The sequence below is a fragment of the Helianthus annuus genome, chromosome 12, assembly GCF_002127325.2.
Source record: "Helianthus annuus cultivar XRQ/B chromosome 12, HanXRQr2.0-SUNRISE, whole genome shotgun sequence".
Taxonomy (NCBI): Eukaryota; Viridiplantae; Streptophyta; class Magnoliopsida; order Asterales; family Asteraceae; genus Helianthus; species Helianthus annuus.
The window spans coordinates 157,516,359-157,541,598 of NC_035444.2; the positions used below are offsets into that span (position 1 = coordinate 157,516,359).

The 25,240-nt window shown below is 39.6% G+C and overlaps 1 protein-coding gene and 1 long non-coding RNA gene across 2 annotated transcripts; both read left to right on the plus strand.

The window, feature by feature from the left end:
• Window positions 1–453: 453 nt before the first annotated feature.
• LOC110893591 lies at window positions 454–1,665 on the plus strand. The gene has a single exon (XM_022140688.1). It carries the CDS (start codon window positions 454–456, stop codon window positions 1,663–1,665), a length of 1,212 nt encoding a protein of 403 aa, XP_021996380.1.
• A 2,875-nt stretch (window positions 1,666–4,540) lies between these two features.
• LOC110897155 lies at window positions 4,541–5,698 on the plus strand. Its single transcript, XR_002568493.2, has 3 exons — window positions 4,541–4,675; window positions 5,228–5,281; window positions 5,548–5,698. It is a non-coding gene; the product is annotated as an uncharacterized LOC110897155 (long non-coding RNA).
• Window positions 5,699–25,240: the final 19,542 nt, after the last annotated feature.

Genomic DNA, 25,240 nt, shown 5'->3' on the forward strand with positions numbered 1-25,240 from the left:
GGGATTCAAGGCAAGAAGGAAGCAAGACGGTGCACCTACAAGGACTTCATGGCATGTAAGCCTACAACTTATAATGGGGAAATTTATCCCATTGAATGCCAAAGATGGATAGCTAACATGGAAGGGGTGTTCATTCGAAGTCATTGTGACAAAGAAGATCAAGTCATGTTTGCCACGGGGCAACTTTTACGAAGGGCTAAAGATTGGTGGGACTCGTATAGTAAGGAGATCGGAGAGAATCGAGTTCAAACTTTGACTTGGCAAGAATTCAAACAACCTTTCATCAAGTACCATTGTCCACAGTCAGCTGTGGATCGAATCCAAGAAGACTTTCTCCGACTCCGACAAAGGGATGAATCAGTTAACGAGATCACGAACACCTTCCTTGATCAACTGAAGTTTTGTGAAGAAATAGTTGGAACATAGAGGAAGAAGATTATCCGTTATCATGGCATGCTCAAGGCTGAAATTCGAGAGTTCATAACTCTTTCTAAATGTGAAACTTTGGACGAGATCATTGATCTAGCAAGGGATAGGGAAATTGAGATAAAGAGGCAAGATGAACGTGGGGAGAAAAGGCAAGCCGAGAAGGGGTCAACACAAGGCTCTTCTAAGAAACCCAAAACGCATGATCAAGGAAAGAAAGAAGCTTCCAAAGGAGGGTTTCCACGATGTAAGACATGTGGGAAACCCCATTCGGGTGAATGTTTATTGGGAAGGAAGGGGTGTTACAATTGCGGACAAGAAGGGCATCCGTACTATAACTGTCCGAATCCCAAGAGGGTGTGCTACAATTGTAATGAATCAGGCCATGTGAAAGTTGAATGCCCAAAGCTCAAACAAGGGGTGAAGAAGGAAGGAAAGAAAGAAGAACTCGCGAAAGCTAAGGGAAGAATGTTCCAAATCTCCACGGAAGAAGCAAGGTCTCACCCGAATGTAGTCTCAGGTATCTATATGATAAACTCTATACCCACTTACATATTATTCGATACCGGAGCTAGTAGATCATTCATTTCTAGTGAGTTTGCACGTTCCCCTTTATTCACGATAGAAAGAATGTGTACACCTCTCGAAGTTGAAATTGCCGATTGTAAGAGTTACCTTTTGCACGAAATATGTAGAGGTTGTAGAATCACTATAGATGATGAAGATTTTGATATTGATTTGATTCCCATGATTTTGGGAGAATTTAAAGTAGTGGTAGGTATGGATTGGTTATCCCGTTATCATGCGGAAATTTTATGCGAAAACAAAATTATTCATGTGACATCTCCTAAAGGGAAACGGGTAACCATTCATGGGGAAAGGGAAGTAGGGGCAAAATTTTGTACTATCTTAGAAGCAGTTAAGTACGTGAGGAATGGAAGTAAAGCATTTTTAGCCTATGTTGTCGATACTAAATTAGGAGCCTTAAGAATTGAAGATACTAAGATAGTGAATGAATACCCGGATGTATTTCCGGACGAATTGCCGGGACTTCCACCCGAGCGGGAAGTCGAATTTCGTATCGAATTAGAACCAAATGCCAAACCAGTAGCCAAAGCCCCTTACCGGTTGGCACCCGCGGAAGTACGGGAATTAATGGTCCAATTACAAGAACTTCTTGACAAGGGTTTCATACGCCCTAGCGTGTCCCCATGGGGAGCGCCTGTTTTGTTTTGTTAAAAAGAAGGATGGGTCGATGAGAATGTGCATCGACTATCGTGAACTTAACAAACTCACGGTAAGGAACCGATACCCACTTCCGAGAATAGATGATCTCTTTGATCAACTACAAGGGGCAAGTTGGTTCTCAAAAATCGACTTGCGATCGGGCTACCATCAAGTACGAGTAAGGGAAGAGGATGTACCTAAGACTGCGTTCAGAACTCGCTACGGACATTACGAATTCCTGGTAATGTCATTCGGGCTAACTAACGCTCCGGCCGCTTTTATGGATCTAATGAATAGGGTATGCCGAAAAATGTTAGATCAGTTCGTCATAGTGTTTATTGATGACATTTTAGTATACTCTCGTAGTGAGTCTGAACATGCAATTCATTTACGTCAGGTACTCGAGACGCTTCGAAAGGAAAGATTATATGCTAAGTTTTCTAAATGTGCGTTTTGGCTTAAGGAAGTACAGTTTTTAGGTCACGTAATTAACGAGAAGGGAATTATGGTGGATCCCTCTAAGGTGGAAGCCGTGATGAAATGGGTACCCCCGAAGAATGTTAGTGAAGTAAGAAGTTTCCTAGGTCTAGCCGGCTATTATCGGAGGTTCATCCAAGACTTCTCCAAAATAGCCCTTCCTTTAACTAAACTGACAAAGAAAGAAGAAAGGTTCGAATGGAATGATGATCAATAGAAGGCTTTTCGAATGTTAAAGGAGAAATTGTCAAGTTCTCCTATCTTAACACTGCCAGAGGGAACTGAAGATTTAGTGATATATGCGGATGCGTCTCATCAGGGGTTAGGATGTGTCTTGATGCAACGAGGCAAGGTCATTGCTTACGCTTCAAGACAACTAAAACAACATGAAATTAACTATCCTACCCATGATTTGGAACTGGCGGCGGTTGTTTTTGCCTTGAAAATCTGGAGGCATTATCTCTATGGAGCAAAGTGTACAATTTATTCCGACCACAAAAGCCTTAAGTATTTCTTTGAGAAGAAGGATCTTAATATGAGGCAACGAAGATGGTTGGAATTGATTAAAGATTATGACTGTGACATTCTTTACCATCCAGGTAAAGCTAATGTTGTGGCGGACGCGCTAAGCCGGAAGGAATACCCACCACCTATTCGGGTGAAATCAATGAGAATGATAGTTACCCCAAATCTTCTTGGAATAATACGAGAGGCGCAAGATAAGTCCTTAAATGCTGGTGATCCGAAAAATGAAAGGACGAAAGGGTTTGAAGATAAATTCAAAGTAAACGCAAGTGGGTTACGGACGAGGTATGGGCGAGTTTGGGTACCGCGACACTGTGAAGCAAAGGCCTTATTATTAGAAGAAGCACATAAATCCCGGTACTCGGTTCATCCGGGGGCCACTAAAATGTATAGAGATTTGAAAGAAAGTTATTGGTGGCCGGGAATGAAGCGCGATATCGTTAAATATGTATCTAAATGTTTGACGTGTTCCCAAGTAAAGGCGGAACATCTAAAACCTTACGGGAAACTACAACCTTTAGAAATTCCGGTATGGAAATGGGAGAATGTGACTATGGATCTTGTAACCAAACTTCCAAAAACAAAGAAAGGGCATGACGCAATATGGGTCGTTGTCGACCGCCTTACCAAAAGCGCCCATTTCCTACCCATTCGAGAGACTTATTCCTCGGAAAGGTTAGCGGAAGTTTATGTGAATGAGATTGTTTCCCGCCATGGTGTACCGGTGTCTATTGTTTCAGATCGGGATACGCGATTCACCTCCCGCTACTGGCGGAAATTTCATGAAGGAATGGGTACCCAATTGCATGTGAGTACTGCATACCACCCACAAACGGATGGTCAATCCGAGCGAACAATTCAAACTCTTATAGACATGTTGAGGGCGTGTGTGATGGACTTCGGGGGAAACTGGGATGAACATTTGCCGCTAGTAGAATTCTCGTATAATAATAGCTACCAAAGCAGTATACAAATGGCACCGTATGAAATGTTGTATGGGAGAAAGTGTAGAACCCCTGTCTGTTGGGGAGAAGTAGGGCAAAGGGAACTAGCACCGAATGATGTAGTGGCAATAACCAATGAAAAGATCGACGTTGTGCGGGCTCGATTAAAAGCGGCGCAAGATCGACAAAAGTCCTATGCGGATAAAAGAAGACGCCCTATTGAGTTTCAAGTGGGGGACCGAGTGTTCCTGAAAGTGTCCCCGTGGAAAGGCATAATTCGATTTCGTAAGCGAGGAAAGTTAGGTCCCCGATATATCGGACCGTTCGAGAATTTAGCTCGAGTTGGAAAGGTGGCCTACCGGTTAAACTTACCTACTTCCTTAGAAGGGATTCATAATACCTTTCACGTGTCACAATTACGAAAATGCCTAGCGGATGAAACGGCTCATGTACCGATTGAAGACATTGAAATAGATGAGAAAATGAATTACATAGAAAGACCGGTAGCTATTAAAGATTCCAAGGTAAAGACGCTTCGTAACAAGGAAATCAAACAAGTTTTAGTTCAATTCGTAACAAGGAAATCAAACAAGTTTTAGTTCAATGGCAACACAGAAAGGGATCGGATCTCACTTGAGAACCGGAGGACGAGATGAAGAAGTTCTACCCGTTTTTATTCGGTACGTTAACCTGGTTTCGAGGACGAAACCTCTTTTAAGGGGGGTGGATTTGTAACACTCCAAAACTTATAAGCATGTACATTATATAGTTAATTAAAAATGTAAACCTAGTTAGAATGTAACTTGAAAGAATAACTTAAAATAGAAGGTCTAGCCATTTAAAAACAAATTGTAGAAACATGAGGGACCAAACAAGAGAATGGGGAAAGTAATTTCCTTAAAAGAAAAATAATAACACACACCACACACACTTCAGTGTGTGTGTGTGTCGACTGGAGCAAAGGAAAACAAACCCAAACCCTCAAGTTCACAAATTCAGTAAATTGAAGGAGAATTCTTGGTCCAAATCATTGCATGTATACATAGAAACGTTCATCTAAGCTAGACAAACGAATGGTAAGTCGAATTTTTATGATTTGGTAATTTTTCATGAATGGGTTTTGATTTAGTATGAAACTTTCTTGAAATTGATTATGAATGTATGTTGGATTCACCTTATAGAGGGCCAAATCATGCTTTATTTCTGATTTAGTTAAAGATTTACATGAAACCCACCATGAAGATTAGAAAGGGTGTAAAATGTGATGAACTTGCTTATCCAATTTCGTCCTATGTTAATATAAGTACATGTATGTGTTAGATTGCTAGTAATTGCTTGATTTGAGATGTTACTTATGTGAAATTTATTGATTAAAAGGGGTGATGTAGAAAAAAATAAGAAAAGTGTGCATAAACTACTTGTACAATGTGCCTTGTTAGTGTTATGCCCACCAAGTGTTTGTTGAAATGCTTGATTAAAGAATTTTATGTAAAAAGGGCAATCTCATGTGAAGTAGGATGTTAGACAAACAAATTAAGGAGAAAGTTTATATGTAATAACTTGTGGTATCCAAGACAAGAATGAGAAATAAAGATATGAGATTGAATTATGTTGTTTATGAATTTTAGGGGTGAAAGAGGAAGACGCAAGCCACTCCGGAACGCAATCCAAACTCGATAAAGGTAAGTTCTTGCTTACATAGTATTACTAGCATGTAATGTTGTAGTATACTATTGTTCAATGGTCGAAGTTGTTTATTTTGTAAAGAGTTATTGTAAGTCGTTTATGTAACTTAGATATGGGTTGAATGAGTTAGAAGGGTAATGTGAAAAGTTGAAGAAACTTATGTTTGAAAGAAGGTTTAAAAGGTTTACTTGAGGTCCACATTTGTAATTGATCTTGTATGAATTTTTGTAAGAAGAACGTCTAATGGTTTGCTTGTATGTAGGTAAAGCGACTTGTTAAAATGGCGTTACTTGGATCGAACACATTCATCATGCACGCTTCCGTGAAGAAATTAGTCTTGGTCAAAACTTTTGTTAAATGCTTTTCTTTTGTTTTTAAACGGGTCTTTTTGTAAGTCATATAATCCGATAGCCGTAGATGTTGAACGTGTAGTTAAAGATTATGCTAAAAGTTTATGAAATGTTTGGGTTAAAAACTTGTGTAACCTCTAAGTTGATCATTATCAAGTTAAATGCAGAATTTTGGTTGTGAATTATGCGACCCGTTTACTATTTTGTCAAAAGAATGTTACTTGTTTTCCTTTCAAAAGTTTAGACCTTACAACCTGTCCCGCCCACATGTATGCAACGCTGGCGAACAGACTGACAGCCACAGCAGGACGTGGTATCACTCTCGTGACCTACGCGCCTGACACACCTGCAAAGGGCTGCACGTTGTTAGTTTAGCCACTCAATTACCCTCCTTCACTCTTTGGCTATAAATACCCATCTCGTACCAGGTTTTTGTAACACCTCGAAATTTTGTGTCCAATGATGTGTTAACACGTGTCATTTGATTACACGTGGCATCTATAATAAATAAAGGACTAATTTTGACAAACCTTGAAAGTATATAAATTCGAGGGTTATAAATGTCAACAAGGGTAAATATACTGTATAGTAACCCTAAATAATGCTTGTACCTTCAAACGAATAAATCATAGATCGTACGGAGGCGAAACGCGGAAGAAAGTGAGAGATTACGAGCTACAGGGGTTAACTGTGTCAACATGTTTAATTATACCTCTGAGTGACCCTTTGACGTTCCCAAGGCTTTGTAACGGTATTATACACTCACTAAAATATAATATATAAATTCCGCGAAGTTCCGTCTTAAAACGAGAGAGTTATACTCGAATTCGTATGAGAAGGGTTAAAAGCGTCAACAGTGAAAGTTAAGGCTTTCCAAATAATTAATAAACTAACCGGGGACTTTATAATGCGGGTAAATAACACGAGGCCCCTATCGGTAAATAACCGAGGGCCAAACCGCAAAGTTACCCCTTCGAACCCGAAAGGTCAGGTAAATCATTACGAAAGATTTCGTTATTAATTACCAGGATTTCGCAATCATGACAAAATACAATTTCTGAATTTATAACCTCTCGCGACCCGCGTGAAGGTTAGGGATAAGTTGAGGCGGGCCGCGAGCCTCCTGTTTTACACGCCTGTTATTTGAATCCCAGGCGACCCGCATTAAACCAGCATGGAACTCCCATGCGGGCCGCGTAAAACGCCCAGATGCAGAATACTTGTAACTACATGCCTTTTGGAGCCTTTGAACGACCAACAACCAATTAATGGAGCATGGGCGCCCCCTACTCGACCCATATCACTTAGGGGCACCTGCCCATCATCCATTATCAGTTATAGGCTGTTGTGTAATGATCTTGAAGGCTTTTGAACACTATAAATAGCCACATTGGCTCATAAGTTCACCACACTTCAAACACACTCATCTCTGATCATTCTAAGGCTCCCAAGCATCCATCTCTGCTCTATAAGCAAGAAATAACTTCTGTAAGTCGTTCACAATCAATATGGTCTTGCATTTCCATAGTTATAGCTTATAAACACAACCGTCGTAACTAACGGTTGTCATTACAATAACCTGCAAATGGTTCAGTCTTATGACGGATCAAAAGTAGTTTTGAGTAGGTAATTATGTGGGTAATAAACCTCAAAAAGGGTTCCCCCTGATCACCACTCTAACTATGTCAAATATCGAGTCAAATGTGCGGTTAAAAAGTCAACAGAAAGCTATTTTAGCGATTTATGCAAAATCTGTAATGTACATACTAAGAAACCTGTTTTGACACTCATAAAATATGATATTAAGTATATAAACTTGTTTGCGCTCGTTTGAATCGACCATTTGCTATATTGAACCGGTTCGGAGCCGAATGTCGCAAAAGTTTGACTTTTGCTTTGACTTCAGTTCTGACCCGTTTTAATGAGGTATAGATATACCTTAGGACTCTCTTAGGACCAGGTCACATGTTGGTATAAACCTCTGTGATCGGTTCATGAGTTATCCGAGTCTTTTGCGCATTTCCGTCATTCGCCTAAAAGTTGACCGTAACGGCCTTTTGAAATTAAAACGAGTATTTCGGACACGTGAACGGACCAGAACCTTGCTTATTAAATTATAAGCATGTCCTTAAAGTTTCACGTCAATCCGAGGTCTAGAATGAGAGTTATGCTAAATGGCGCATTTAAAGTAAACTTTAGTAATTAACGGCGCAATTAGCATAACGCCCATCTAACCCAAGATTTCGTCACAAAAACTTTTACCCACTGTATTAAAATAATATTTTGGGAATTTTAAAGATTTTTAATAATTTTTACCTTGCTCATAACCTGCGGTTATGGCTACGGTTCGGTAAATACCGAATATGCCCTTTTCGGCCAAAACATGAGTTCTACAAGGTCTTTTGACCCGATTCCAGTTACTACTGATTTTAAATAATAAATAAAGTATTTTAAGCTTTATAAGCTGTTCGGGAAACTCAGATTTCCTGTAGAACTCGAAAAGCTCTTTAAAAGTCTTTAAAATGACCGAAAAACCCCTACGGGGCGTTATATTAACTAAAACTCGTTACGGGCATCACGGAAGGTATCCTACTGATACCACAACTTCTTTAAGGCATATTGACTTAGGAAATAAGCGTACGACTCTCATGGTTAACCGTTTCGCCTATTGTGCGCACGGTTCGGCTTATGAAACTAGTTTTCATAATTTAGCCGATACGGGTCAAATTATATTATTGAAACCCCAAATTCCAGAGTGTGAACCTTGAACCCATATAAAACAAGTCTCTGAACTTGTTTGGGGCAGAATCACATTCCATTCTCGGTTTTCGCCTTTCACGCAATTAAACCATATCTATATATATCGGAACCAACCGGTCTAGGCTACGGCCATTATAACGACTCGTTAGGATTCTAAGAGGTTAATTAAAACCTTCGTTCCAGATTAGGAGCCCCAGTAAAAGCTATCGGTGATTTAATCCAATTAAGGAAATATACTTGCAAAGGTAAATACTTTAACTTATTTCCCCTATATGGGCTTGGGTTACGGTATATTAATACCGCTTGATTGAGCATTATATTCTTCCATCGCTTAGGTGGTTAATTAAATAATATGATCGGCTCATTTAAACAGTTTTGTTTCTTAAAAGCCTTTGGGGGTTTTAATGACCGTTGTCCCGGATATCCTTGGCATCATTTTACGAAATGGCCACGACCATCGACATCACAGTGTAGGCGTACACCCGGTATAAAGTGTCGACATTAAATTAAAAGACGTAGCCGTTGGTTTTTATACTACGGTTTTACGCAATGTGGTGTGTCTATAAATCTTTAACCCGGCACGACCCGGGCTACTGAACGCATAAAAGAACATGTAAAACGTTCACAAGATTTTATTATAATTTTCCCAAGTTATAAAAGAGTTTGTGCCTTGTGCATTCAAATCAATTTTAATAAACATTTTTAAATGTGTCAGTTGAATGTATTTACCAGTGTAAACTGACGTATTTTCCCCAAAAAGATTAAATGCAGGTACTATACGTAATGGGCTGGTATAGGCGTCCTAAGCATCGTACATAGTCTCGCAAACTCGATGCTGCATCTGAATGAACAATATTTATTACTTTTTGATCCGCTGTGGATATATTCAACTTCTGTAATACATTTGATATTACAACCAGAGGTTGAAGTTTATATATTTATCTTAAGCTTCCGCTGTGCATTATATAATTGTATGGTTTGACTATATTGTTGCCAACATCGTCACGGTAATCCCCCACCGGGCCCACCGGTGAGACACGTGGAAATCGGGGTGTGACAGGTTGGTATCAGAGCCAACATTGAGTGAATTAAACACTATCCTAATGTGTTTAATCTCAATGACACAATTGCACATACTTGAGTCTAGACAATAACTTAGGACAAATTCGAATTGTTATTCCAATTTTGTCTTTTCTTTTATTATTGGAATTTAAAGTTTTATAAAGCAGGAAAATGCCACCTGTTATATTCCGAGGAAGAGGAAGGGGAAGAAGAGGCAGAGGAGATGTCGTGACACATCACGATAACGAAGCTGGACCATCAGGTACAAGACATCCTTCAATGACAAGGAGCGAAGAACCACAACGACGAAGAGATCTCTACGAACCCGCGAGGCATTCCACCTCACACAGCTCGACGCCATCTTATCGGCACTCCTTTGGGCCAAACTCAGAGAATGATCCCAACAACCCACAACCTTCCTTCATACTTCTACAACGTTCGGTATCGCACCGAAATTACGACGACCCTACTCCATACTACATAGGTCAGTTTAATCCGGCTGACTACATACAGGAACCTTCAGGCTTTGTTCCATTAGGGCCACAAGATCATTTCTCCGAGGACCATATGGATGAAGATACTGATCCAACTGAACCTGCTCGTGGTACGCCCACGCATCCGATAGAAGTCTCTGATGGGTCATCCTTCCATGGCACACCCTATCAGGGGCCAGACAGTTTCCAAGCGTTGTTTGACCGACATGAGTGGTACTACACGCCACCTCAACAGACATCTCAACAACCGCGACATCCACAGGATCCCTCTGAGGATTCACGCTTTGAGGCAGTTACGCCACCACCTCCGCCACCGGCGCAACCAGTAATGCCTGATCCGCCGAGGCGTAGGAGGACAAATGCTCGTATGTCTACACGAGGAGGAGGGGGTATCCACTTCAGCACTCCTCGACACTCTAGTAGTAGCCACTATCCGCCACTACAAGAAGAAGGACCTTCAAGTCCCATACAGGAGGCGAACTCCGCACCAGCTGCACCAAATTCGCCACCATTTGGGTATAACCAACCCATACCTGCTTATACGGGTCCAACGGCTTACAACCCGTTCGAACCGTCACAAGCACAATACAACTACGGCTATGAGCGCGACCCATATGTGGTGTCGGCTAGATATAATGCGCGCTACCCTGACGGAGCTCATGGGAACATGGGACCACCGGACTACTCAGCTCATGGGTATCCAATACCTCCCAGACCCCCAGTTCCGCATCAAGCGCCGCAACCACGTTTCTCTCCTCCTGAACAGGAAGAGATACTCCATCGACTAGATCGTGTGGAGAGAGAGTTCGAGGAAGAAAAGAAAAGCCACCGAGGATTTCTCAAGGGCTTGGCAAACCTACTAAAGGGCAAAAAGAAGAAACGTGACCACTAGCCCTTAATAGTTGTACTAATGTAATTTCTACTTTGAAATAAGTCCCTGCGTGGACACTTATCGTATTCAGTCTCTACGAAGACTTATCTTTTAGTCCTTACATGGACACCTATCTTGTATTAGTCCCTGCGTGGACTTGTCACTTATTTTTAAACCTCTATGGAGGTATGTACTATTTGAAAGACCCGTTTAGGGCAATATGTAATTGTATTTGAGATTTTGGAATGTATGTTATGAGTTTTGTTTTAATATGTATAAAATAAATCAAAACCATTCCTTTTATATTGATCTGCCTAGATAAAGAATCTCAAAAGGTGAAACCTAGCTTGGTGTCATTTAAGATCCAGTCAAAATGGTACGACCTAATTGAAAAGATTCTGATTCCCTGTTAACCTCTGTACGCATGTTAACAATCATGGCAGATGTGATTCGTTAAAATCACGCACGTCATTCCTACACAATAATCCTTTAAGGATTTCAAAACCCAACTAAATGATTTATAAATCGTGGGTTAAATCGCCAATGAAGGTGATCAATCTTATTAAAACATCCATTAGTGATGTAGTGCCTACGGGCCAGTATTGTTAAAACATCCATTAGTGATATAGTGCCTACGGGCCAATATTATTAAAACATCCATTAGTGATGTAGTGCCTACGGGCCAGTATTATTGAAACATCCATTAGTGATGTAGTGCCTACGGGCCACTATTATTAAAACATCCATTAGAGATGTAGTGCCTACGGGCCAACCATATTAAAACATCCATTAGAGGTGTAGTGCCTATGGGCCGTAATAATTGTCTTATAACGACAAAAGGCAGTGGTGGTCTATGACTCCCTGTCAGAAGGAGATAAAAGAACTACGGTTCAAATCTCTATGCCTTTGATTCTCTGAAATCTCGGCTAAAATTATAAAACATCCTCGTGATTAGGCTTTATGCCGCCAATACTATTTATATAGCTGAAATAGGATATATTCAAATCCTAATATGTAATGAAATAATAAGTTAACCAAATATGGTCTCTGTACCATGGTTGACAAATTGTCATAAAAGACAATTATATAATAATCTCCTGAATAAAATTTTGTTATCTTCTGTAACAGATTCAAGTTACAATGGCGGATCCCAACGGAGAGAATAGCCATACTAATGAAGATGACTACGACAATACGCCAGTGCATTTGACAGGCGCACAACTGAAGGCTCTGATTGACAATGCTGTTCAGGCAGCTCTTGATCGTCAATATACTGAGTCCCAAGGCAGAACCGTGTCAAAACCACCCTCTAAACCAAAGACACACTCCAAACCACCCTCTCAACCCAAGAAAGATGACGACAAACACTCGTCCACTGAGAACAGCGTTCATCGCGATAGAGAATATACTGATGCATCAAATGCTAAGGGTTGCACCTACAAATACTTTGTATCTTGTAAGCCCCAGGAATTTACAGGGGAGAAAGGTGCTGTGGATTGTATCACCTGGCTAGATGAGATGGACACTATTGTGGACATCAGCGGGTGTGCAGAGAGGGATGTGGTGAAGTATGTGTCCCAGTCATTTAAGGGCGAGGCCCTGGCATGGTGGAGGGCGTTGGTGCAGGCATCTGGTAAGTCTGCTTTATACAAGATGACATGGGAGGAATTTATTGCTCTCATTAAGGAAAACTACTGCCCTCAGCATGAGGTTGAGAAGATCGAGGCTGACTTTGTGTCACTGGTGATGATGAACCTGGACTGCCAGGCATATTTGATGAGTTTCAATACAATGTCTCGTCTGGTCCCATACCTTGTGACACCAGAACCTCGAAGAATTGCCCGTTTCATTGGGGGCTTGGAGCCCGCAATAAAGGCGAGTGTAAAGGCCTCTCGGCCGACGACCTTCAGGTCAGTTACTGACCTCTCCTTGTCTCTCACCTTAGACGCTGTCCGTCTGAGGACACTAAGGAACAAGGAGGCTGAGAAGAGAAAACGTGAGGATGATACCTCACGAAAATCTGGAAAGAAGCACCGTGGAAACGGTGATGGCAAGAGAGGGGCTGAGACAAAGAAAGATGGGCAAGCTGGTGAAAGGCCCAACTGCAAAATCTGCAAGAAACCCCACTCTGGGAAATGCAGATTTGCATCGAACTCACAGCCGCAATCAAAGACTCCTTCCTGTGGACTATGCAAGTCCAAGGATCATAAGACTGTGGAGTGCAAAAAGATCAAGGATGCAACTTGCTATGGTTGTAATGAAAAGGGGCACATCAAGAGTAACTGCCCTAAGTATGCCAAAAAGGCGGAAGAAACCAAGAAGTCAAATGCGAAAGTTTTTCGCATGGATGCAAAGGAAGCGGTTCAGAACGACAATGTGCTTACAGGTACGTTTCTCGTAAATAATATATTTGCAAGAGTACTATTCGATTCTGGCGCCGATAAATCCTTTGTAGACCAGAAATTTTGTCAACTACTAAATATGCTTATCAAAACCCTTGATGTGAAATATGAGGTAGAGTTAGCAGACGGCACGATAGAAACCGTCTCTACTGTTCTAGAGGGATGTGAAATGTCCATTAAGAACCATTCTTTTCCTCTATCTCTACTTCCCTTCAAACTAGCGGGTTTCGACATAGTCCTAGGCATGGACTGGTTATCCCGTAATCAGGCCCAAATCATTTGCGGAAAGAGGCATATAGTGCTAAAAACTCCGAGTGGTGAATCACTTACCATTCGAGGAGATACGCAGTACGGGTTACCCGAGGACGTATCTATGCTCAAAGCTTCTAGGTGTTTGAACAGAGGCTGCGTAATTTACATGGCTCAGGTAATAATTGAAGAACCGAAGCCGAAGATCGAGGATCTTCCTGTCATTTCTGAATACCCCAAGGTTTTTCCTGAAGAACTACCTGGTTTGCCACCAGATAGACAAGTGGAGTTCAGAATAGACATCATTCCTGGAGCAGCTCCGATAGCAAGAGCACCTTACAGGCTAGCTCCAACAGAAATGAAAGAACTGAGGACCCAGTTGGATGAACTGCTGGCGAAAGGTTTTATCAGACCTAGTTCATCTCCCTGGGGAGCACCAGTCCTATTTGTAAAGAAGAAGGACGGATCGATGCGGTTGTGCATCGACTATCGAGAGCTAAATAAAGTGACCATAAAGAATAGATATCCTTTGCCGAGGATCGATGATCTATTCGATCAGCTGCAAGGAGCGAGCTACTTCTCAAAGATCGACTTAAGGTCGGGCTATCATCAGCTAAGGGTCAGAGATGAGGATGTACATAAGACATCATTTAGGACTCGCTATGGTCATTACGAGTTCCTAGTGATGCCTTTTGGGCTCACAAATGCACCGGCTGCGTTCATGGATCTCATGAATCGTGTCTGCAAGCCGTATTTGGACAAATTTGTCATAGTCTTCATCGACGATATCCTTATATATTCCAAGAACCAAGCTGACCACGAGAAGCACCTCCGTTGCATTCTCGAATTACTACAGCGTGAGAAACTCTACGCCAAATTCTCGAAATATGAATTCTGGCTACGAGAGGTTCAATTTCTAGGTCACGTTGTAAGTGAGCGTGGTATCCAAGTGGATCCCGCTAAGGTAGAGGCAGTCATGAACTGGCAAGAGCCAAAGACACCTACCGAAATTCGTAGTTTCCTGGGATTGGCAAGTTACTACAGGAGATTTATTGAGAATTTTTCGAGGATTGCTGCGCCCTTGACTTCCTTGACCAAGAAGAAAGAAAAGTACATTTGGGGCCCAAAGCAGCAAGAGTCCTTCGAAATACTGAAGCAAAAGCTAAGCAACGCACCTGTGCTGACATTACCAGAAGGTACAAATGAATTCATAGTTTACTGCGATGCATCACACACGGGCATGGGGTGTGTGCTTATGCAGAAGGGCAAGGTGATTGCCTATGCTTCAAGGCAATTAAAGGTGCACGAAAAGAATTACACCACCCATGATTTGGAGTTGGGTGTCGTTGTATTTGCACTAAAATTGTGGAGGCATTACCTTTATGGTATTAAATTTGTGATTTATTCTGATCACAAAAGCCTCCAGCACCTGTTCAACCAGAAGGAGTTGAACATGAGGCAGCGCCGTTGGATGGAAACCTTGAATGACTATGATTGCGAGATCAGGTACCATCCCGGCAAAGCGAATGTGGTCGCTGATGCCTTAAGCAGGAAAGAAAGGTAAAACCTATTCGAATCAATGCCAAGAGCATTGAGGTCAAGAACAATTTAATTAAAAGGATTTTAGCTGCACAGCGAGAGGCTGTGTTGGAAGCTAATTATCCTAATGAAAAGTTAGGAGTAACTGAGGAGCAGTTGACTCTTAGCAAGGATGGAATCCTTAGATTGAACGGACGTATATGGGTTCCAATTTATGGAGGACTACGAGATGTTATCCTCCAGGAAGCCCATAGTTCCAAATACTCAGTCCATCCTGGTGCTGACAAAATGTACCAAGACTTAAAGGCAAATTATTGGTGGATAGGCTTGAAAAAGTCTGTAGCCGCCCACGTAGCAAAGTGCTTGACTTGTGCTCAAGTCAAAGCCGAGCACCAAAAGCCGTCTGGCTTGCTACAACAGCCTGAACTTCCCGAGTGGAAGTGGGAATGCGTAACTATGGACTTCATAACCAAGCTACCCAAAACCAGGAAAGGAAACGATACAATATGGGTCATAGTTGATAGGCTGACCAAATCAGCTCATTTTCTACCCATCAAGGAGACGTATAGCTCCGATATGTTAGCCCAACTTTATGTAGATAAGATTGTAGCCTTACACGGCATACCTGTGTCTGTTATCTCCGACAGGGATACTAGATACACGTCTCATTTCTGGAAAAGTTTCCAGCAATCTTTGGGCACGCGTCTAAACTTTAGTACGGCTTACCATCCACAGACGGACGGTCAAAGTGAGCGTACTATCCAAACGCTAGAAGACATGCTTCGTGCATGTGCAATCGATTTAGGCGGTAACTGGGATAAGAATCTACCCCTGATCGAATTCTCCTACAATAATAGCTACCACACCAGCATAAAAGCTGCGCCTTTCGAGGCATTATACGGTAGGAAATGTAGATCGCCGGTTTGTTGGGCGGAAGTAGGAGAGGTCCAATTATCAGGACCAGAGATTGTTTTCCAGACAACGGACAAGATTGTCCAGATCCGGGAACGTCTCAAGGCTGCCCGCGATAGACAGAAAAGCTACGCTGATCCAAAACGTAAGGATCTTCACTTCGAAGTAGGTGAAAAAGTGTTGCTTAAGGTATCACCCTGGAAGGGGATGATGCGTTTCGGCAAGAAAGGCAAACTGAGTCCGAGATACATAGGACCTTTTGAGGTCATTGAACGGGTCGGGTCAGTCGCCTATAAGTTGAACTTGCCTGAAGAGCTCAATGGAATTCACAATGTGTTCCACATCTGCAATCTCAAAAAGTGCTTCGCCGATGAATCGTTGGTGATTCCACACACAGATGTGCATATAGATGAGAGCTTAAAATTCATAGAAAAACCTTTGTCGATTGAGGATCGACAGGTAAAGAAGCTTCGCAGAAAGCACGTACCGATTGTAAAAGTCAAATGGGATGCTCGTAGAGGTCCTGAATATACATGGGAAGTCGAAGCTACAATGAAAGAAAAGTACCCCTATTTATTTGAGTAAATCTCGGGTCGAGATTTATTTTAAGGGGGTGAGGATGTAACACCTCGAAATTTTGTATCCAATGATGTGTTAACACGTGTCATTTGATTACACGTGGCATCTATAATAAATAAAGGACTAATTTTGACAAACCTTGAAAGTATATAAATTCGAGGGTTATAAATGTCAACAAGGGTAAATATACTGTATAGTAACCCTAAATAATGCTTGTACCTTCAAACGAATAAATCATAGATCGTACGGAGGCGAAACGCGGAAGAAAGTGAGAGATTACGAGCTACAGGGGTTAACTATGTCAACATGTTTAATTATACCTCTGAGTGACCCTTTGACGTTCCCAAGGCTTTGTAACGGTATTATACACTCACTAAAATATAATATATAAATTCCGCGAAGTTCCGTCTTAAAACGAGAGAGTTATACTCGAATTCGTATGAGAAGGGTTAAAAGCGTCAACAGTGAAAGTTAAGGCTTTCCAAATAATTAATAAACTAACCGGGGACTTTATAATGCAGGTAAATAACACGAGGCCCCTATCGGTAAATAACCGAGGGCCAAACCGCAAAGTTACCCCTTCGAACCCGAAAGGTCAGGTAAATCATTACGAAAGATTTCGTTATTAATTACCAGGATTTCGCAATCATGACAAAAGATTTACAATTTCTGAATTTATAACCTCTCGCGACCCGCGTGAAGGTTAGGGATAAGTTGAGGCGGGCCGCGAGCCTCCTGTTTTACACGCCTGTTATTTGAATCCCAGGCGACCCGCATTAAACCAGCATGGAACTCCCATGCGGGCCGCGTAAAACGCCCAGATGCAGAATACTTGTAACTACATGCCTTTTGGAGCCTTTGAACGACCAACAACCAATTAATGGAGCATGGGCGCCCCCTACTCGACCCATATCACTTAGGGGCACCTGCCCATCATCCATTATCAGTTATAGGCTGTTGTGTAATGATCTTGAAGGCTTTTGAACACTATAAATAGCCACATTGGCTCATAAGTTCACCACACTTCAAACACACTCATCTCTGATCATTCTAAGGCTCCCAAGAATCCATCTCTGCTCTATAAGCAAGAAATAACTTCTGTAAGTCGTTCACAATCACTATGGTCTTGCATTTCCATAGTTATAGCTTATAAACACAACCGTCGTAACTAACGGTTGTCATTACAATAACCTGCAAATGGTTCAGTCTTATGACGGATCAAAAGTAGTTTTGAGTAGGTAATTATGTGGGTAATAAACCTCAAAAAGGGTTCCCCCTGATCACCACTCTAACTATGTCAAATATCGAGTCAAATGTGCGGTTAAAAAGTCAACAGAAAGCTATTTTAGCGATTTATGCAAAATCTGTAATGTACATACTAAGAAACCTGTTTTGACACTCATAAAATATGATATTAAGTATATAAACTTGTTTGCGCTCGTTTGAATCGACCATTTGCTATATTGAACCGGTTCGGAGCCGAATGTCGCAAAAGTTTGACTTTTGCTTTGACTTCAGTTCTGACCCGTTTTAATGAGGTATAGATATACCTTAGGACTCTCTTAGGACCAGGTCACATGTTGGTATAAACCTCTGTGATCGGTTCATGAGTTATCCGAGTCTTTTGCGCATTTCCGTCATTCGCCTAAAAGTTGACCGTAACGGCCTTTTGAAATTAAAACGAGTATTTCGGACACGTGAACGGACCAGAACCTTGCTTATTAAATTATAAGCATGTCCTTAAAGTTTCACGTCAATCCGAGGTCTAGAATGAGAGTTATGCTAAATGGCGCATTTAAAGTAAACTTTAGTAATTAACGGCGCAATTAGCATAACGCCTATCTAACCCAAGATTTCGTCACAAAAACTTTTACCCACTGTATTAAAATAATATTTTGGGAATTTTAAAGATTTTTAATAATTTTTACCTTGCTCATAACCTGCGGTTATGGCTACGGTTCGGTAAATACCGACTATGCCCTTTTCGGCCAAAACATGAGTTCTACAAGGTCTTTTGACCCGATTCCAGTTACTACTGATTTTAAATAATAAATAAAGTATTTTAAGCTTTATAAGCTGTTCGGGAAACTCAGATTTCCTGTAGAACTCGAAAAGCTCTTTAAAAGTCTTTAAAATGACCGAAAAACCCCTACGGGGCGTTATATTAACTAAAACTCGTTACGGGCATCACGGAAGGTATCCTACTGATACCACAACTTCTTTAAGGCATATTGACTTAGGAAATAAGCGTACGACTCTCATGGTTAACCGTTTCGCCTATTGTGCGCACGGTTCGGCTTATGAAACTAGTTTTCATAATTTAGCCGATACGGGTCAAATTATATTATTGAAACCCCAAATTTCAGAGTGTGAACCTTGAACCCATATAAAACAAGTCTCTGAACTTGTTTGGGGCAGAATCACATTCCATTCTCGGTTTTCGCCTTTCACGCAATTAAACCATATCTATATATATCGGAACCAACCGGTCTAGGCTACGGCCATTATAACGACTCGTTAGGATTCTAAGAGGTTAATTAAAACCTTCGTTCCAGATTAGGAGCCCCAGTAAAAGCTATCGGTGATTTAATCCAATTAAGGAAATATACTTGCAAAGGTAAATACTTTAACTTATTTCCCCTATATGGGCTTGGGTTACGGTATATTAATACCGCTTGATTGAGCATTATATTCTTCCATCGCTTAGGTGGTTAATTAAATAATATGATCGGCTCATTTAAACAGTTTTGTTTCTTAAAAGCCTTTGGGGGGTTTAATGACCGTTGTCCCGGATATCCTTGGCATCATTTTACGAAATGGCCACGACCATCGACATCCCGGTGTAGGCGTACACCCGGTATAAAGTGTCGACATTAAATTAAAAGACGTAGCCGTTGGTTTTTATACTACGGTTTTACGCAATGTGGTGTGTCTATAAATCTTTAACCCGGCACGACCCGGGCTACTGAACGCATAAAAGAACATGTAAAACGTTCACAAGATTTTATTATAATTTTCCCAAGTTATAAAAGAGTTTGTGCCTTGTGCATTCAAATCAATTTTAATAAACATTTTTAAATGTGTCAGTTGAATGTATTTACCAGTGTAAACTGACGTATTTTCCCCAAAAAGATTAAATGCAGGTACTATACGTAATGGGCTGGTATAGGCGTCCTAAGCATCGTACATAGTCTCGCAAACTCGATGCTGCATCTGAATGAACAGTATTTATTACTTTTTGATCCGCTGTGGATATATTCAACTTCTGTAATACATTTGATATTACAACTAGAGGTTGAAGTTTATATATTTATCTTAAGCTTCCGCTGTGCATTATATAATTGTATGGTTTGACTATATTGTTGCCAACATCGTCACGGTAATCCCCCACCGGGCCCACCGGTGAGACACGTGGAAATCGGGGTGTGACAGTTTTAGGTATCATTTTTCTGCGCTCTCTCTCTCACACTTACTACAAACACACACTTTACTCTCAAGCAAATACTGATTCTCACGCCGGAGAGTGGTAACAAGGAGCACCCCCCACCCCATTCTCTTTGTTACGAGTCACGGTGTGTTTCCTTGAGCAAGAGACAGGTTAGCGGACGATCCAGTCGTCGATCCTCGGAAAGAAGGGATTAACCCTACTCAACGAGACCAGTGAATTAACCTCCCCGGTTAACCATTGTTTCATCTGGTAGTCAACCTGGTTGAAGCGCCCGGTATAATCCAGTTCAACGATTGAACCATTACTGAGCCTAACCCGATATGATTTAAAAACAGGTTTTTAAAACATTGAATCACCACCAGCGATTACCGACACCGAAAGAACTTGTATTAAGAAAGAAATAAAAACGAAAAGTAGATGTAAAACAGTTGAACCGCAGAAGTGAAATGTGAAACAAAGAAAACAATAACTAAGTCGAACCACACACGCACGTTCTGGCATAAAAATGTTGAGCCACACACGCAAGTTCTGGCGTGTTAACTTACAAAACTTAAACCAAAACGTAAAACAAAAAATGTAAAAGATGATAAGTATAGGAAACTAAAGTTGATAGTTAAAAAGTTTTGAGGTTAAATTGTAATTGTATTGGGTTAAAAGTATAATAATTAAAGATTAAACAAACAAAAGATAGGTACAACCCACTAAAGCCCAAAGGTACAATCAAGATGCATACCCAAGTTGCAAATTAGTGTGTGTGTGTGTGTGTGTGTCTATATATAATTTAGTACCAGTCATAGTGGTTTATGCTAAGAGGTGTTGATCCATACGATTCAGCAATAGCGTGGCTTGACTTTTGCAGGTTTCTAGCGTGGAGGGAATGCGTGGTTCCAACCACAAATGAAGGGGTTTAACGTGATTCCGACCTATCTTTTGAACTTCTTTGTATGGAAAATATGAGCAAGAATTTGAAAAATCAAATGTATTTCAGACTCGTTTAAAGTTGAAAATCTAGAAATACTAACCAGCCAAGAATGTCGAAGGAGGAACCCACTTAATTGTATTTTTTTCCATTTACAATTTGTTAATTCCAAATAACATAGATTTTTTTAGTACGAAGGTAAATTGAAGAAAGAAGAGGTAGAATTCAAAGTAACGCGAAAGCGAAAGCATGAATTTGAGGGGCAGTGTGCAGGAGTATTGAAAAACAATATTTGTTCTATATCTAGCCTTTACAATTGCAATCGGAAGACGCATTCATTCAAATACAAAAATTATAGATGTTCTAAGGCATGGCATGACATGAACTATTTACGTAATGACCTTTGGAGATAAATATGCTTGTGTAACTCTATGATATGTCACATATTTAGGATTTATGGAACTCAACAAAGCTAGTGACTTAACTCATTAGACATCTGAAGATCCGAATCATGGTTAATCAAACATAGGAACAGAAAGACCTGGTATATGCAATGGGATTTTAAAAACTTACAAGTAAGTGTATGGAGTCGGAACTGAGATTAACAAATGAAGGTTTTAATAATTATTTTTTCTATATTTAACATTTTTTTATAAATTAGAGTTCTCGACAAGTTTAGTTTCCATAAGCAACCCCACCCCCCCCCCAAAAAAAATCACAAACAAATGTTGGTAGTTAAAAGAGATGTTTAATATATCTAACTCTGTTTTGGATTCTTGAAAATTATACAAATATTCATCATGTTATTGTTTAACATGTTAGAAACTTTGTTAAAGCCAAAACAAGAAGTTGTTACTAAATCAGCAGGTCAAATAATTCGTGAACATAATGGAAACGAAGTGTTGTTGTTTATCATTGGTTTAAGGGTATCTATGTGTGTGTGTTTCCAAAGTTTATAATGCAATTTGAATAATTAAATTATAGTGGCTTCGGTTTATGATTTACAGAATTACAATTTTACCCATGCATGATGTGTTTCATTATGTTGTGTTCTTGCAGAAGTGGGAGCATAAGTAGAGGGTTTAGAATAGAATTTAGGTAATTCCAAATAATTCCTGGTGCATGTGAGTCTTCTCCTATGATGGCAAATAAATTATCTATAAAGATTTGAAATAAAATAATTTATACATTTTTAAGGAACTATATTTGAATTCCAATTTTTACAGCGCGCGATGGTGGGAGTAAGAAGTTTGCATAAGTTTTATTACGGGTCAACATAATGGGACATGGTAAGGATATAACACAAAGGCCATTTTTAATGGCTGCATATTTGTGCTTTTGGGTTTGTGACTATACAAGGTGGTAAAAGAAGCATGTTCTGATTTTTCTACGATTTAAAACCTAAGCTATAGTTTAAAAAAAAAGGTTTTTAAGTTTATTCATGTTACGTTTTTGGAAAAAAAAATCATTGGATTTCTCATTTTTAAATTAACGCATTTTTTTATCATGTTTTCTTGAACATATAACCTACCATCATGGTAACTTTTGTATGACCTTAGGATCTGTTACACGCTTTTGTGGGTGATTTTAATTGCTTGGTAAGTGTCATTCTCTTCAGGTTTGATTGGTGTGTTTTTGGATGTTTGTAAAATTTGAGGCCTATTTGGCAAAATGGGTAAATGTTTTGGGTTTTTTTTCACATTAGAAAAACCTTTAATATATTGAATAAATTTTCTTTTGCTCTTACGTTGGTTAAGTATACCATGAGAATGTGTTCATCATACATTCAACTTCCAGCTAAAAATAAACATTGGACCAATGATGCAATCTTTATGTCATTGTTGAACTTTAAGAAGGGAAAACCTCTGCTTGATAATGTAATTAAAATGTAAATCATTACCGGTATAGGCTCTTAGATCCCCCTGGTTGTATCAATACAATCACGTTTTTTGCATTAGAAATATTCCATTTCAGTTTTCTCAATTCACATAATCATTACTTTTATTCTTTTGGTAATCTTATTGTTAAAATCTTATCAAATGAAAATGTAATTAAGCAATTGACATGTGCTACCTTTTTAGCAAACAATCTAAATAACCAAGATTTGTGCATATTATATATTGTTTTAATCTTACTAAAGTAAATGTAACTTGCAGTTAATTTGTTGTACTTGTGGTCCGGGGTAAAAAAGGACGTCGGGTGTGGATCCTGGCTGGAAACTAAGACTCCTTGTGATACATTTTCTAACTCTGCTATCGTTGATTTCAGACCTACTCTTCAGTAGTATTATGATAATCGGGCCTCACATGGCCCAAAAAATTGGTTGATGAAAGAATATATAATAATCAGAAATGTGATAACGATACAAATATATGCAGCCTATCTGTTGATTTGGGTATTTTAGATGTCAAAAGATGTAACTAGCTTTATTTGATAATATGTAGGATCCTAGAGCATTATGCAGAGTATTTTTGGTTGATACGAATGTCAAAATTTCCATCAATGTGGCGCCAAAAATGGTTTCAACAAGTGAACGTGTAACGAGTTGTGTATGTAAAGAGTCATTTGTTATATCAAACACAAAAGTTTAGGAAAATATCATACATTTTGTAGGGAAAGACTCCATATCCTTTTCTTGAACATTCATCTATAAAAACTTCAGATGTCGCGCCTAGTATACTATATGAAAACTTATTTCCTTGGTTTTCATTTTGTCTACTATGTGCTTAGTGTGTTATTTGTAATCAGACTCTTATAAGTTATAACCGGTCAAGACTTTAAATGTTCGAGTCAAGAGACCTCTAAAGACCGCAAGGCATCGAATATTTCCAAAAGTGCATCCAAAGGGAGAAAGAATGAGCGTGAAGTATCTATGTTTCTTGGCATTATCCAAAAAACAACTTTGAAAATGCCAAGAAACATAGATACTTCATGCTCATTCTTTCCCCCCTTGGATGTACGTTCGGCTCAATAGACCCCCAAAGACCGCAAGTCATTGAATATTTCCAAAAGTGCATCCAAAGGGGGAAGCATTGCGTGAAGTAACTATGTTTCTTGTCATTCTACAAAAACCAACTTTGAAAATCCAAAGAAACATAAATACTCTACGCTCCTTCTTTTCCCCCTTTGAATGCACTTTTGGAAAATATTCGATGATTCGCAGTCTTTGGGAGTCTCTTGACCCAAACCTTTGGAGTTCAGATTGGTTATAAGAGATTACAAATCACACACTAAACATATAGTAGATCGAATAAAAAACCAATGAAATAAGTTTTCATATAAGAGAAAAGACGTGATACTTGAAGTCTCTCCAGATGACTGCCCATGAACAAAATCTAGAGTCTTTCCCTAAAATTTATATGCAACTTCTTAAACTCTTTACAGACACAACTTACCATACGTTCACTTGTTTAAACTGTTTTATGCCAAACAAATGGATATGTTGACATTAGTACCGACCAAAAAGACTCTTCATAATGCTCTAAGATCCTACATATTATCAAACCAAACCAGTTACAGCTTTTGACATCTAAAATACCAAAATCAACATATAGGTTTCATTCCTCTGTATCGTTGTCACATTTCTGGTTATTGTGTATTCTTGCATCCACCAATATGTCTTTTGGCTATGTGAGGCCCAACTCTTGTAAAACTGATGGGCAGTTTTGAAACCGATGATAGCAAAGTTAGAAAACGTCTCATAAGTAGTGTCAGTTTCCTGCCAGGATCTACACTCGACATCCCTTTTTCCCCGGACCAGATGTACCACAAATCAGTTGCAAGTTACATTTTCTTTGGTAAGATTAAAACAAGCTATAGTATACACAAATCTTGACTAGTTAGATTGTTTGCTAAATAGTTACCACAAGTCAACTGCTTAATTACGTTTTCATTTGGTAAGATTTTAAGAACAAGGTTACCTAAAGAATAAACTTCTGATTATGTGAATTGTAAAAACCTAAATGGAATATTTCTAATACAAAATTATGATTGTATTAATCCTAACCGGGTAGATCTGAGGGCCTATATTGGTAAGGATTTGCAGATGAAGTTACATTATGAGGCAAAGATTTTCCCCTCTTGAAGTTTAACAATGACATAAAGATTGACTTATTGGTTTAATGTTCATTTTTAGCCAGTACTGGAATGCATGATGCACACATTATTATGGTATACTTAACCAACATAAGAGCTAAAGAAAAGTTGTTCAATATATAAAAGATTTTTGCTAATATAATAAAAAAGCACATGTACCCATATTACCAAATAGGCGTTAAATTCTAAAAACATTCGAAACACTAAATAACTTGAGGAGAATGACACTTACAATGCAATTAAAATCATCCACAAAAGCACACAAGAGATGCTAA

What these genes read in the sequence shown, in the direction of transcription:
- LOC110893591 (XM_022140688.1), top strand. Translation starts at nt 454, where the DNA reads ATGCTCAAGGCTGAAATTCGAGAGTTCATAACTCTTTCTAAATGTGAA.